Here is a 16,221-nt window from a genome sequence, read left to right on the forward strand (position 1 = left end):
GTTTGAAAAAGAGCAGGTAAATTTTTTATCAAATAATTTCGTGTTTGTATTGAAGTACATTTTAATTGTATTAGATGAAAATAATAAGTTATCCCATAAAATCAAGCAGAATCTGTGGGAGAAAAATAGAATGGTCCAGGAATCACCTCGAGAGGCTAGTTTTACTACACCGATCGAAGCAGTCAATATTTCTATGCATGTACTATAAGGCCAAAAAAAAAAGTCTCCGGTTTCTGGTATGCGCGTGCGTCGCCGTAGCCATGTGCGTCGGCAAAATGAAAAAGCTGTTTTTTTTTCAATGAAAGATGATGTCTCAAACCGCCAAACTCACTGGTTTGACTGGAATCCTGCTGCTGCACAATTTTAACGTGTTTTTAGATTGGGTTATGATCGAGAATAAGCTTTATGTGGCCTCTCTGGACTCTTATATGTTTGCACGAAGTTTAGTCGGGCACCATTTGCAGTCATCAGCCGACATTTGAAGCCAAAAAAACAGGTAAAAAAAAAAAAGCCGTGTCGCTGCACCACATTTTGGGCAAGCTCCATACCAGAAACCGGAGACTTATTTTTTGGGGCCTAATTTCACCATTATCAAGAGGCTAGTTTTACCACACCACTCAAAGCAGTCAATATTTCTATACATGTACTATAATTTCACCATTATCTATGATAATGACATACAACCATATTGGTAACAACATGGAATCAACAAAATGACAAATTCTGAAACCTTAATTGCATAGGTCCCGATTTGACAGATTTTTTTTTCTAAATAAAACATTTCTTGTCAGCTGCAAAAAAAAATAATAATAATTTCAGATGTACAATTGTATAACACAAATTCTTTTTTTAGTAAACTATAAAAAATACTTTTCCTCTCATTTTGGATAAATTTCTACAAACTGTTTATAGAGGTGGTGTATATGTAGTTAATTTATTAAAGGCTGCAGCTACTATTTTTGCCTTTGATCATTCTGTTCTTCGCATATTTTGCAAAAATTTTATTCAATACTGATACACAGTGGCGGCGCCAGACTTTACAATTTTTTGGGGGGAGGGGAAAGTGAGGGGTCAAAATATAATTTGGGGGACAACATAGAAAAAAATCACAGGCCATGGAAAAATCGAAAAAAATGTGTGTGGGTGGGGGGGGGGGATTGGTCATTATTTGACGCTGGGGGTGCTGTTGACAACCATATTCATGTACGTACATGTATTTATGTCCAAATAGCCGCATTTTAAGGGCATTTCCAGGGGTTTTTAGTCAATATACATTCAGCGCACAGTAAATTATCGACTTTGAGTCTCTTTTCTGTTTTCCTTTACTTTCACCTTAATGGTTTTTTTTCTCTTTTGTTTGATTTTCGGTGGGGGGGGGGGGGACTTGGGGGGTGCAAAGAAGACAAATGGTGGGAAATCCCCCCCCCCCCAACCGCCACTGATACTATCTGAACATTTCTAACTAACTATATGTCCACAGCTTTTTCATTAAGTGTAGCTGGAACTTTTGCGCCGAGTAAATACTTTGAAAAATAAGGCGGAAACAATGGACAGTTGGTGGCGGTGTTCGAATTGCAGATGCTATAAATGTACACAAAGATAGACAGATCTATACATGCGTGAAGTAAGCTTGGGAGATGCAAAAATGAGTTGCAAAATACTAAATTCAGGATCTATCAGGATTTGTAAACAGTTGGAGCACTGAGCACATGGTGCATGTTACTCGAAGCTTCTGCCACCGTTGGGTATTAATCAAATAGTTACAACTGTAAGGCATTCTGAATTGCTCTAGCTACTGCTATCAGCCGGCTATCGCTTCCACTAAGACCTTCAATCTGCATGCCGAAGGGAACTCCGCTAGCTCTGGAATACCCTCCCGGGATGACCAGGGAAGGGTTGTTGCACACATTGGCGCAGTCATGATTCTCCACGATGACCAGGAGCTCTCCTGCTTTCTCCGACTTGAAGGCACTGAGGGTTGGGGCAGGGATCTTGCTGGCCGGCATCAGGATGCAGTCAAGACGGTGGTCCTGAAAGTACTTCTGGACATCATGGATGAGTTTGTCCCTTGCTTCCATGGCCGACTGCACCACTTCCTCACTCGGAGGGTTATTCATGGCTTTCCCAAATCCCTCTTTGACCACTGGGGTGGCTATCTTTTCAGCAATGTCTGCCATGGTCACGTTATGGCCGTGGTATTGGATGTATTCTTGCAATATTGCGACAATCTCATGGTTAATGGACGGGTGGAGGTAATCCCGGAAGATCTCAGCAAGTCCCGGAATCCCTCCCTGCTCGATGACCACAAACCCTTTCTCCTTGACAGAGACTAAGAATTGCTCGGCACATTCCTTCACCTCGGGGTCAAGACCCTCCCAGAAGTGGGACCTGGGAACACCGATTCGGATCTCTGTTGGCAAGAGCTCAGGGTGAGCTTCCTCTCCCGTCATCACCTGATCTAAGATGGCAATGTCCTCGAGGCTCCTCGCCAGAGGTCCTACAGAGTCCCTCAAATGCGTAAACTTCAGACCGTAATTTGAAGGCCAACGCTTGCTGGTCGGACGCAGTCCATACACCCCACTGTAGGAAGCAGGAATGCGGATGGATCCTGCGGTATCGGTTCCAAGAGCAGCGGGAACGATATCAGCGGCAACTGCTCCAGCGCTTCCCCCGCTGCTTCCCCCACAGGTGTAGTCAAAGTTGTGGAAGTTGTGGCTGTCTCCCGTGTAGGGGTTAGTGGTGGATGATCCGCGGGCCAACTCGTGCATGACAGTCCGCCCGGCAGGGATGGCCCCGGCATCGAAGAGCCTCCTAGCGACCTCGGCGGTGTGCTTGGCCTTTAGGCCGGCGAGACCAGGCGTGCCAGCTCCTGTCACCTGCCCTTGGATGTCGATGTTATCCTTCATGGCAATAAGGATGCCTTCTAGAGGCCGGTTGGTCTTGCTCTTGTACCTGGCATCCGCCTCCTGGGCATTCTTCAGCATCCGATCCGTATCCATGGAGACAAAGTGGTTAAAGACTTTCAGATCCTGAGCCCGTTGGATGACTCGTCGTGTGTAGGCCTCGCATGACAAGGTGCCATCACTGAATCCATCTAGGAGGTCTCTGATGCTCAGACGATACATCTTGAAATAATCAATACACCTGGGTGCTGGATTGATGGAATGAAAGAAAATACGTCAGTCGTTTTCTTGGCAAAAACGTGAACAGTTGTAGTCAAGTCCTCACAAGTCTGTCAAACTGATTTTTTTTACCAAAAAATCTGTCAAGGTTAGCCAAAAATCGGCTAAAACGGTCACCCAGACTGCCATTATCCATTGACCTTGTATGATATTGCAAGGTTTGTGGACAATCTCTATCCCGATCAAGAAACGTGTTAAGTACGGCAATAATACGGCGTCCCACCTAGCCCAGGTGGAGTCCCTTTCCTCCCTACGTTACATTTCGTCCAACCTGGGCTACATCCCACCTAGCCCCATAAATGTGGCCAATTTACTGGACTACCTCCATAAATAAAGGCCACACTTCCACCATGTACAAAAACATGTCGAACTTTGTCAAATTTTTATTTTCACATTTTAGGCTTAGTTTGTAGTTTATTGTTGCTTTAGAAGCATACTCACCCTCTTTATAACCTGATCAGAAAGTGCTGCCTTTTTCAGATGTCTATTTTTCGCGAAATTTCCAGATTCGTTTGCACATGTTTGCGTATCAAAATTTAAACATGAAATTTCACGAGTTTCTTACGAAGAATACATCTTTTATGTCTCAGCTGTTCACTTCTAGGATGCTTAGGTGTAGCCTAATAATATCCAATTTTCCAAGAAATTTTTTAATTTTTCTTGAGCCCATATGCGCTCGAAAATTGTCTGTTGATGGCAGCCATTTTGAATGTAAGGAGCCTTTTTCAGATGTCTAGGTAGCGGGTTTAATTTTCGAGTGGCGGGCCGGGTATTTTCAATTTTGCAATAACTCCAAAAACTCCAGCATTGGATCCAGGTCTTGCAAATTGCAGGAATTGCAGAATACCCCGCCACTTAGAAATGCACCCCTAAAATCTCTGGCTACGTGGTTGGAATCACTGGAAAAGAAACAATTCGAGTCCATTGCCAGCTACGCGGATACTGAGTGGGGGTCCATTATTTGAGAACGAAGCAACACACAAGGATAGTCCAGCAGATATGTGACAAAATATCGATGAATTGTGCACTTTTGCATAAAAGCGTGAAACTTGGCACAGATGTTCTAGATGTGGAGCCATCGCAAATTTACCCTTTTAGGGGCGTGGCATCCATTTAAAAAAAGGGGGGCGGGACTTGTCGTGCCCGCAGTAAAATTGTTTTTTTCCACTTGTTACAAAAGCAGGAAACTTCACAAAGACATAATTATATGGATTATTAGTGTTTTCCAGATTCGGAGCCACCACAAAAGTAACTTTTTAGGGGTGTGGCAGCCATTAAAAGAAAAGGGGGGGGGTTAATTATTATGCCCACTTTGGAAAACATTGTGCCCATATTTCATGAACGAATAAAACGTCCCACAGACGTGTATATATTCATGAAAAAAAATTCCAGATGTGGAGCCATCTCGAACACACCCTTTTAGGGGCGTGGCAACCATATAGGAAAAAAAGGGGGGCGGGGTTTTCATTATGCCCACCCTGGAAATATTGTTCCCACACTCATAGAGAAATGGAACTTTCCACAAACATTGACATTCATGAGAAAATAAATTTCAGATGTGGAGCCATCTCGAACACACCCTTTTAGGGGCGTGGCAACCATATCAGAAAAGGGGGGGGGCGGGGTTTTCATTATGCCCACCCTGGAAATATTGTTCCCACATTCATAGAGAAATGGAACTTTTCACAGACATTGACATTCATGATAAAAACAATTCCAGATGTAGAGCCATCGCGAACACACCCTTTTAGGGGCGTGGCAGCCATATTGAAAAAAAGGGGGGGCGGGGTTCTCATTATGCCCAACATGGGAAAAATGTGCCCACATCTCATAAACGAATGAAGCTAATTTCCACAGACATTAATACTCACGAGATAAAAATCAGACGTGGAGCGATCGTAAACACACCCTTTTAGGGGCGTGGCAGCCATAATAAAATGGGGGGGGGGGGGTAGTCATGATGCCCCTATAAAAGAAAGTTGTGCCTACCTTTCATAAATGGATTAAATTCCACTCGGACAGTACATTCATAAAAATCTTTTTTTTTTAATGTGAGGCCATCACAAACCTACCCTTTTAGAGGTGCGGCATCCATTTTTAAAGGGGGGGGGTTCTCAATATGCACATATTATGGCTGCCACGCCCCTAAAAGGGTGTGTTTACGATGGCTCTACGTGTGATTTTTATCTCGTGAGTATTAATGTCTGTGGAAATTAGCTTCATTCGTTTATGAGATGTGGGCACATTTTTCCCATGTTGGGCATAATGAGAACCCCGCCCCCTTTTTTTCAATATGGCTGCCACGCCCCTAAAAGGGTGTGTTCGCGATGGCTCTACATCTGGAATTGTTTTTATCATGAATGTCAATGTCTGTGAAAAGTTCCATTTCTCTATGAATGTGGGAACAATATTTCCAGGGTTGGCATAATGAAAACCCCGCCCCCTTTTTTTCCCTATATGGTTGCCACGCCCCTAAAAGGGTGTGTTCGAGATGGCTCCACATCCGGAATTTTTTTTCTCATGAATATAAACGTCTGTGGGACGTTTTATTCGTTTATGAAATATGGGCACAATGTTTTCCAAAGTGGGCATAATAATTAAACCCCCCCTTTTCTTTTAATGGCTGCCACGCCCCTAAAAAGGTACTTTTGTGGTGGCTCCGAATCTGGGAAACACTAATAATCTATATAATTATGTCTTTGTGAAGTTTCCTGCTTTTGTAACAAGTGGGGAAAACCATTTTTACTGCGGGCACGACAAGTCCCGCCCCCTTTTTTTTACATGGATGCCACGCCCCTAAAAGGGTAAATTTGCGATGGCTCCACATCTAAAATATTTTCTCGCATGAATATAAACATCTGTGCCAAGTTTCACGCTTTTATGCAAAAGTGCACAAATTTTTTCACACATCCGCTGGACTAGGAATGGAAGTTGCTGAAAAATTTTTTTTTAGTCCAAACCAACCACCCTGTTGGCGGCTACGCGGATACGGAGTGGGAGTGCAGTGCAGCATGGTTTATTGAGCATCAACCGTGACTCCGTAGCCGGCTACAGTACAGTACGAGGTGGATAGATTGAGTGGCGGGGGCTATTCTGCAATATTGTGCAGAAATGTGCCAATTTTTTTTGCATTATTAATCATTATATTAATATAATTTACCCATCCATAGGCCTATAGAAATTTAATATCAGACATCCAGATGTACTTACTTTTCGCTAGATATGGACTAGATGTATACGGCGGGTACGGAAGTACCATGGAGGAACAAAGTTCTTATTCTTCCATGGAACTGGAAGTACGATGATCATATCACTAATTGTTCGGGAGCGCCCTCAATAGTTTAGTGTGGGGGGGGCAGAGGGACGGTTCCTCTTTCCTCTCAATGTTATAAATGTGCCCCATCGAGATAAAAACAAAACTGCCTCTAAAAAAGCATTATGATCACGCTTCAAATAAAATGGTCTCCCAGCTTTCAAAACTGCCCCTCAAAAACACAAGCGCCCACACGCGTGACTTCTCGAGGTGAAAAACTGCTCCTCGAACAAAAGCACAATTTTGTGCCCGGCTTGTATGGTCACGGTGCGGCCCAGGTGTAGTGTGAATATCCGACTCCATGAAGAGAGCACGCGTGAGGTACCATACTATGCTATTTTTAGGATCGTTTCGGGAGCGTGACCTGTTACATGTGAGGGATTATCCCATAATAGGGGAAAACTTGAGGGTCCGATTTTCAAACGGAGTTGGATTTTCATGTGACACCGGCCCCGGCCTCAATCGGTATGGAAAACCGACCTTTAAAAATAGTCCTGCTCCCTCACGCGAATTAATTTACTCAAAATCTCACACAAGTTCAGACTGCACAAAAAAATGATGATCAACATGTCATCTTTCATTTTCTTTACAATTTTTGGTGGGTTGACAGTCGGATTTTCGAGAAATTCTCGCCCAAAGAAGACGACCCCTGAAACGAGTGATGTTTCCCAACTGAGTGCAAGCAGCCATCTTGAAAACGGATCCTTCCACAACATGGCTAAATAGCGCCACTTTCAGGCCCAATTGCGTCCAAAATACTCTGAATTGGAAGCCCCAAGTCCGGACAAGAGGTGTACTGCCATATCGCTTCAATTACCCGCTTCCATGGCTCTCAGAAGCCTCTAATAGAAAACAGATTTGAGGGTATAACTTTTATTCATGAGCTCGGCGGACGGTTTTTTGACCGGTATTATACTGAGGTCGGCCAGTGATCGGTCTTGATGGTTACAAAAGGAGATTCAAATAGGTGAGAAACTATCAAAGAACAACTGAAAGTTTCTTTCGAGAAAGGCTCGCTAAATAAAACTTCTGGCACCGGCACCAAGACAAACGCGCCTGCTTTATATTTAAGATTTGTTCAATAGAGGGCGCGCCACATAACTAGTGGTCTCCACAAAGCAACAGCACGGACGCTGCACTATTGAACAAAATGAACATACTCGTTTTCGATGAACTACTCAAGAAATAAGAGACGTGTTCAATTGAAATTTCGAGCACTGATTTTCCACCATGTGTAACATAGGTGTATTGAATATGACGAGAAACCGTTGAGCAATAAAAACAATATGATCGTAACAATGTAGTGTTTTACACGCGAAAAATCCACGTTGACTCTCATTCGGATTGCGTAAAACACGGTATGGTTATATGGTCATAATAGCTTTATTGTTGGTCGGTTTCTTATGAAATTAAATCTGGTAATTTTCTGGTAACGACAAATCAGTGGTCAAAAATTCAATTTTTCACATCTTGTATTTCTTGAGTTGTTGCCCCCAAAACGAGTTTGGTGCACGGGAGATCGAGACCACTATTTATGTGGCGCGCCCTCAATTGAAAGGGAAAAAAAGTAGACAATGGAGCGAGATCGAGACCACTAGGCCGGGTGTACCCGATCAAATACATTATTCACGAGTTGTTCATTTTTGTCGAGTTCCCTGAATGTATTTTATTAACTGTTAACTGTTGAATGGGATGGCACCAGATTATTTATGCAGGCACAATGCAGCCTTATTATACTGTCATGTTTTTGTTTAGTTTTTTAAATACGGCGTTATATTAAACATTAAGGAATGTTTAATTATAAATTTTGAATATTATTCATTGAAGCAGATTTCAATTATTATATATTAACTTGTTTTCTCTTCGCAAGTTCCAAAATTGACGATTTTACCTCACTTACAATTCAAGATGGCCGACTCGTGAATAAGGCCCATAGACAATAGCGATAAATGCCCATACTCCAAAATTCTTAGAAAATACACAAAACTCTCACAGGTGTTCAGGCTGCACAAAAAATAAGGATCAACATGTTATCTTTTATTTTATTTTTTTTTACAATTTTTGGTGGGTAGACCGATGACTTTTCGAGAAATTCTCACCCGAAGAAGACGACCCCTGAAACGAGTGATGTTTCCCAACTGAGTGCAAGCAGCCATCTTGAAAACGGATCCCTCCACAACATGGCTAAATTGCGCCACTTTCAGGCCCGATTGGTTTCAAAATACTCGGAATTGGAAGCCCCAAGTCCGGACAAGAGGTGTATTGCCATATCGCTTCAATTACCCGCTTCCATGGCTCTCAGAAGCCTCTAATGTTAACAGATTTGAGGGAATAACTTTTATTCATGAGCTCGGCGGACGGATTTTTGACCGGTATTATACTAAGTTCCGTCAGTGATCGGTCTTGATGGTTACAAAAGGAGATTCAAATGGTTGAGAAACCGTCAAAGAACAACTGAAAGTTTCTTTCGAGAAAGACGCGCTAAATAAAATTAGTGGTCTCGCACCGGCACCAAGACAAACGCGCCTACTTTGACTCTTTGACCTACGACTTTTTGAGAAACTCTCATCAAAAAAAGACGACCCCTGAAATGTTACTAATACCGGGTCTTATATAGCGGAGTCTTAAATACAAACACCTCCAACCAAAGACGGATTCGAAATGCAAGATACAAAATTATGGTAGTATCCTCACACTCATGGGTTTGCATAGGCCCTATATCTAATTAATTTTTTCCGTTCTAACTTACGCACGCAAATCCATGGCAACAATTTATTTTGTAGAAAACCACGGGCGGAAAATATTCGTCCAGCGCCAATATCCAAACACCTTTGTTCGGAAAATGTTCTTGTCCTGTCAGTTTTTCGCTCGGAGTGGCGCAACCATGGCAATGCGGCATGTTATAAAAGACAAAAATGCATGAAAACAAAAGAAGATATAGGTCAGTGTCTGTGATACTCTAATTAAATTATTTTGTCTTTTGATGAAGGGCAAAACTAGGCTGTGTTGTGGCCACTGGGTAAAGCGTAAGGACAGGTGCAGGAAACTGGACATGCCTTTGAAAGACTCGGTCAAGGTTTACGCTGAATCCACAGCTCTGAAATTCAGACTCGGAAAAAATACGTTTTGTAATTTTTAACGACCACTTCAACGAGGCTTTTAATCAAAATACATTCCATACTTCGAAAAAAGTACTTAATTTGCGTAAAGCCAAACAATCAGTTTTACTTTGAAAAAAAGATTAAAAATAATAAAATCAGACCTAAAAGTTAAAAATCCACAGAAAAAATAAAATCCACAGAATCCACAGAATTCCACAGGGGTGGGCGGCTTGAGCCCTCTCCCCAAAAGACGTTGTCAATTTTTGTTTTTTTGGTGTCATTTTTTAGTCCCATGATTTGACCGTGGTGAATATGTATGTGGCCTATTTTCGAGTAGTAAAATAGGGGTGCCAATGGCACCATCAACGTCGAAATATCCGCCCCCCCCAAAAAAAAATGCATAGAATTAAGGCAAGTCTGTAGAAATGTGTGTTTGAATGATCAGTGGTGTAAATAAGGGGGGTGGGGTGGAGCTGGGCCAGACAATCCTGAAGTCAAGCAATAACAGATCGTTGATTCGTCAGAATAGTCTGAGTGTGCAGACCAGTAAATAAACTGCCAAAGACCCCAACAATGAATGCCGCCACCACAGAGTTTCAGCAAAAATATTCACAATTTTCCAAGGTGTTCGAGACACGCATCAAATTAAAGCTTATTTCATCATCTTTTATTTTTTAATTAATTTTTTGGGGGTAATCCCATGACTTTTGGGAGAAATCCAAAGATGATCACCCGTAAAAATAGTCCTGAAGCCAACCGCCAATTGGAAAAAACGATGCGTACACTCCACTGAAAAATAGAGCGCTTTTTGTGCCCAATTTCATCCACAAATCACAGAAAAACAAGCTTTTTTTAAAAACAAATCACCAAGATTATGGCCCACAAATTGCCGTAATATCGATTAATTTGAGGGCGTACAAATCGTGGTTTGGCCGGCGTAGGCACTTTGGGCCTATTTACTGGTCTGCACTCCAAAGAATATTTTGGTCTGGGAACCAAAATTTCTAAAGGCCTTCTTAAAAGAAAGTAAATTCTTACATTATTTTATTATAATTAATCTTTACTTTGAAAATTCAGTAATTACCGATGGAATATCCAACGACACTTGCTATACCGTGTTTCTAACTCCCCCAGAACTGACAAGAATTCTATTCGCTACGGGTAAAAAACTCATTGTAAAGAGAATTTCTTAATCTACAAACGTTTATGTTCGACTTGACCCCGCCGCGCCCAACTTTGTCTCAGTGAATTTGCTGTTTCTTTAGGTCTAACACATTATCGAATCTAATAACGGAAAACCAAAAGAAACTCGCCAGTGCACGGAGCCCCTGACAATTTTCTTTCAAAAGTGTGCGCCAGAAATAATTTAAGCCACGTAAACCTCACTTTTTTTAAACATTCAAATAAACATTCACCTTTGAAAATAAAAAATTACGTACTAAAAATAATTCAATTTAAAAGAATCAAAAGGGTCTACTGAGCCCCTAAAGAGACATTAAACTTCTTCTTTTTTTAATTCGTGCCCACGTATTAATGATTTCGAGATTATCTTTGTGCACGACATAAATTATTTCGAATTAGAAAAAGCGCGAACATCCCTTTGAGGGGGTCCGCCCTAAACGTCTGATTTGTTATTGCTATAAGACAAAATGTACGCAAAAGAACACTGTACTTTAGGCCACAGTCACTTACACTTGGAAATAATTTACTTCAATATTCAGGTTTTGTCCTAATCTACACACGTAGTAAATTGAATAAAAGCAAAACCTCACCAGCCTAAGGAGCCCCTTAAGGGACATAACTTGTTTTTTATTTGTGCACGAGAAATAAATATTTCACGATATGTCTCGTCGAAACACTTATATCTGTGCACGAAGTTTATCGCATACGCACGAATACAAAAAATGTTCAAACGCGACCATGCTTACATTATATATGAGCTTACATGTGTCATTGTTTCGACTATGCCATGGATTTTTCTCTTAAAATAATAAAACGGATCCGTTCTTCCTTACTTGTGAAAATAATAAGACACCATATTTAGGTTTAAACGCTTTTATAAGTGCCCTTTTGTATTAACAAAAGCCATACTGCTGCTTCCTCAAAACTGAGGCGCTTTTGCCGTGTTGCAGTTTTGACGCGTATTAATCTAAAATGTACCTCACTGAAAATGTTCCTTCACTGATACGCTAGTCTTCATGCAACGCCTGCACTGTAGGCCCTAAATCAGATTTCTGCAAAATTGCATTAATAAGCTGATATTTTACTGTTTGCGCCTTCCCAATGTTGTCGTAGTAGCGCCCCCATTCGCACATAATGGTGCAGGCCTAAAACATTGGACTGGACTAGTTTACTTAAGGCAACAGTTCAGCGATAGCTTTGACACTTTGTTAGGATAGGGCCCAGGGGAAATTAAGTTCCCTTTTGTCCTAAAATATTCAACATCAAATTTTGTGCTGACGAAATCCATCAATGGGAGCGTGATATGCAAAATGTGGCTTTTACCGTGGTGGAATGTTGAAACTGGGACATGGCTTGAAGATCTGCCAATATACATCCGCGGAGAGGTCAATGATCCAGATTTCACGAGGTTCACTCGCGGCATCCTGCTGAAGGCTCACCCTCGGGTCGCTGCTTCTGTGGACGCCCACCTTGATCTCGCAGTTATTGTACGTCACCCAGAGGCGAGGTGGGAAGTTTCCGTCCTCTCCCACGATTTGCTCAAAGTCATCGGCGCTGCCATCATGGTTCGACAGTTGTAAAGTCCCTGTATTGGGGTGCAGCTCTGTAACCAAAAACATGTATTGATATTATGCCGCCAAAACGTGGACTTTTCTAATCACAAATTAAGTTCGATTGTTAACCATGATTCGTCTTTACGACTGACCAACATATAATAATAAATAATGATAATACAGAACATTTATACCGCGCTATACCAAGATCACAGCGCCTAACAAAATGGGGAAAACACAGAGAGGTCGGGACAACAGAGAGCAACTAACAATAACAACATTCAAGGGGAAACAGGCAATTTAAGAGAGATCTGGAAAAAGGAAAGTCGTTAAAAGAACGCTTGAAAGTTGACACAGAATCCGCCTCTCGGATCAACAGGAAGCTCATTCTAGAGACGCGGCGCTGTTACCTTGAAAGAGTTATCCCCGGCTCTCTTATTAGTTTTTGGGAGAGAAAGCCGGGTATGATCAGAAGATGAGCGGAGTCGGTGTATGTGGGAAGCTGAAGCATTGAGTAACTGTATAAGGTTGGTCAAGTAGGATGGGGATAGAGCTTGAAGGTACTTGTACATGAGGGTGATTTTAAAGGAGATCCGTTGCTTGACAGGGAGCCAGCGAAGCTCTGCCAACAGGCCAGCAGAGGGCTGGTCCCGTCCACACGCAAAGACTAGCCGAGCAGCTTTATTTTGAAGGCGCTGCAAACGCTTAAGGTCTGAATCGCGTGCACCGAACAAGAGGGAGTTGGCGTAGTCTAGACGGGACAGGACAAGACCTCTGACGGCCTGATGGCAGGCATCTTGTGTGATGAATCGGCGAATGCGCCAGAGATTGCGTATGTGGAGGTTAATGGTCTTGCAAAGAAAATTAACTTGCTGGGACATACTCAGAAAATCATCCAGGGTGACACCTAAGTTCTTCATTGGACTTGGAAACAGGAATAGTAAGACTGCCTAATTTCAGCTCAAGGTCAGAGAATGTAGGAAAAATACGGCTGTTGGCAAACAAAGAATTCAGTTTTGTCCTGGTTAATCACAACATGTTGTGAATCATCCATTTGGCAGTATAGCTCAATATCGTCGGCATCATGCGTGGAACCAGATATCAAATTCAAGAAATATTTCCCCAACCGGTGTTGTGTATATGATAAAACCAAGGGGTCCTATTATGGAACCCTGTGGTAAAGAGTAAGTGAGTGTGTGTTTTCTGAAAAAAATCGCCTTGATAGAAACCGTGGTTGATCGGTCTTTGAGGAAGGTGCTAAACTAAGACTTGACAGTGCCACGAATACCAAATTGGTTGTCTAGTCTCTGCAGCAGAATGTCATGGTCGACAGTGTCGAACGCGGCCGACATGTTATCATTGATAACAGTTTCTTTGACTCACCGAGATGGTAAGGAATCAAGCGAGCAAGCTTTGCAATATTATATTGGCGGTGAGGAGGGGGGGGGGGGATGGGGTGCAAACCTCCTGCCCACTCCCCCCGCCTCTGTTCAGCCGCGGAATAATGTTTTGGTACTATATATACAGAGTGTGTAAAAAAAAGTGCAGCATTCGTTAAACAAATAATTAAAACTGTTTAATGTTTTTTCTTTAATGAAATTAGTTATGGGTGTCCATCGAAACGATGACGACGTCTCCCCCATGCAGAAAGGAAAATTAATTTTAAAAAAATTTAAAAAATAAATAAATAAATTTTTGTACCCCATTCTATTTGGGTCGCTTGACTCAGAAATACAATCATTAGGTGAAAGGGTGTAAATTTTACTTGGGCCACTCTCACCTGTGATGTCGGCAACTTCAATGCCTATTCAATGCATAACCCAGATTCAGCATGTCCAGGTGAGAGTGGTCCAATTAAATGTACACCCTTTTATTTATTTATTTATTGCATTTCTGGATCTAGGGACCCAAATGGAATGGGGTAAAACGAGTGGATTGAGAAGTAGTCAGGCTTTAAAGCTATAGTCCATCATTTGCAGCCATCCGAAAAGTAACTGGCGTAATTATTGTTGAAAAACAAACTTGGTTGAAAGATAGTAAGGGAACTAAACTCCCTGTGAAATCATTCCTTCTGGGAAGCTGTCATTTTGAAGTAATCAACGAAAGAAGGCATTTCCAACGGTGATTCTTAAGAAGCACCGTAGGAAAATTTAAATTAGTAGTTCGTTTTGTTATTCAGCGCAGCGCGCACAAGTATTGGAACGACGCACACGCGCGCGCGGTTGTTATAATTCGTCGGATCAGTGCGCTACGTCGTGTATGGCTGCAATTCAAAACAATTCAAAACATGATTCGGTAACTTTTGATTTGAAATTGAGATCTTAGAATGCTGTTTTTCTCGATATGTACAGCTGAAGCTTAGCTGAAAGTTCATCAGGTTAGTTGTTCAGTATCCTTCATTAGCACAAATTACAAATGATGGACTATAGCTTTAATGTGAGCTATCGTGACGTGTGCAACTGCATTTTTTTCTAAAGATTTATATATTTTCGGACTACTTCTGAAGGCCAAGAGACACATTATACTCACCGATTGTGTACAGCTGCAGGCCATCGGCATTCTTCAGATGCAATGTAGCGAGTGGTGCAACGGTACTGAAAGCAAATTCCAATCGCTCTACTGGTGCCTCAAAATGGCGCGACGTTAACCTATAGCTCTGAATCGACATTTCACACGTAGTTCCCGCATCGGATTCGGATGTTTTCTCTGAACAAATTAAATCAGTAAAGACATGCAAATATGGTAAAATGCGGTCATTCCTGTAAAAAGCGACTGCATGACCACCTGACATATACAAATATGTAAATGTTGGTTGGAGCTTAGGCCCTATTATAGTTAGTAATGGAAGACATGGTCAGAGCAGAATATTTCCATTGTCGATTTTCTTGCGCTAAATGTTATAAATTAAGTCGAAGGACTGAGTAGTGAATTCGAAGTGGCGTAACAAAGGCGAGGGATCGATCGGCACGCCCCCCCCCTGTTTGAGGCATGTTCCCCCTCCCATTTCAGAAGTCGGGAAAGGCACAAATGAGCTTTGTATTGTTTAAGAACCCATTGGACAACAGGGGCAACCACTCCCCCCCCCCCCCCAAAAAAAAAAAATAACAAACGAAGACGAGCGGGTTTTTTTTTTAAATCGATGCTACTCATCTCATTTCTCCCTATGTATTTGTAAAAAAGAGGAACTTAAGATCAACCCCCGCATTTCGCATTTGCAACGGCCGGCAGGCCGTCTGTCCCCCCCCCCCCCGGGGGGGGGGGGGTGGGGGAGGGCAAGGGAGCCCTAGGACCCCTAAACAAATACATGCAAATAAGTAAAGAAATATGTATCCATCACCATTAAATTGCTCTCAATTTCAGCTTACCTTGCTTGCAGACTCTAGCCGGCTCCGTCGACGCGCTCTCCCTGCTCAACATCACCGTGTCACGGCCGCTCTCCACCGCCGCGTACCGCCCCGTGTTCACGCCTCCAAGCAGCATCTGAGCGCATTCCGCGGGGTTTTTGTCGGGGGTAACCCAGCTGTACTGCTCCGGGGCATTAGGATGGGGTTGTTGGCCTTTGTAGCACACGCGAGCACCGACTGTATTAAGAAAAAGATTTTGTACAATCTGATATAAAATGTAAGCCTGAAACGTGAAAATTAACATCCCTAATGGACGTCGCATGCTTTTTCACTGTTTTCTCGAATATCCACTAAGCTGAAACTTCATCAGGTTTGGTTTCGAATTCTTTGAATTTTGCGTGGAGTTATAAGTAGAAAGGCATAAAATGCATGAAAAACAAATTATATTACACGTCTTTAAAACATCAACGTTGACGCTCACATCTGAGCGAAGCACACGGTCATTCAGTATGTTGTTGAGGCTTCTCAAAACAAGTTTTGAAATAT

At 42.2% G+C, this 16,221-nt stretch overlaps 2 protein-coding genes across 4 annotated transcripts; both read right to left on the reverse strand.

Annotated features, from left to right (window-relative positions):
• Positions 1 to 1,725: 1,725 nt before the first annotated feature.
• Positions 1,726 to 6,549, reverse strand: LOC119721824 (mandelamide hydrolase-like). 3 transcript variants are annotated; one of them, XM_038191781.1, is made up of 2 exons: positions 6,393 to 6,549; positions 1,726 to 3,151 (listed from the first exon to the last, which is right to left on the reverse strand). In XM_038191781.1, the coding sequence occupies exons 1-2, from the start codon at positions 6,439 to 6,441 to the stop codon at positions 1,761 to 1,763; spliced, it is 1,440 nt and encodes a 479-aa protein (XP_038047709.1). In that variant the 5' UTR covers positions 6,442 to 6,549; the 3' UTR covers positions 1,726 to 1,760. The 3 variants fall into 3 exon arrangements, with proteins under 3 accessions (XP_038047709.1, XP_038047718.1, XP_038047713.1); XM_038191790.1 differs by lacking the exon at positions 6,393 to 6,549 and adding an exon at positions 6,147 to 6,173; XM_038191785.1 differs by lacking the exon at positions 6,393 to 6,549 and adding an exon at positions 3,748 to 3,794.
• Positions 6,550 to 11,501: 4,952 nt separating this feature from the next.
• Positions 11,502 to 15,065, reverse strand: LOC119721851. The gene is made up of 2 exons (XM_038191796.1): positions 14,861 to 15,065; positions 11,502 to 12,381 (listed from the first exon to the last, which is right to left on the reverse strand). Exons 1-2 carry the CDS (start codon positions 14,997 to 14,999, stop codon positions 12,098 to 12,100), a joined length of 423 nt encoding a protein of 140 aa, XP_038047724.1. The 5' UTR covers positions 15,000 to 15,065; the 3' UTR covers positions 11,502 to 12,097.
• Between the last annotated feature and the right edge of the window lie 1,156 nt (positions 15,066 to 16,221).

This window comes from Patiria miniata, unplaced genomic scaffold, assembly GCF_015706575.1.
Source record: "Patiria miniata isolate m_02_andy unplaced genomic scaffold, ASM1570657v1 HiC_scaffold_1, whole genome shotgun sequence".
Classification (NCBI taxonomy): Eukaryota; Metazoa; Echinodermata; class Asteroidea; order Valvatida; family Asterinidae; genus Patiria; species Patiria miniata.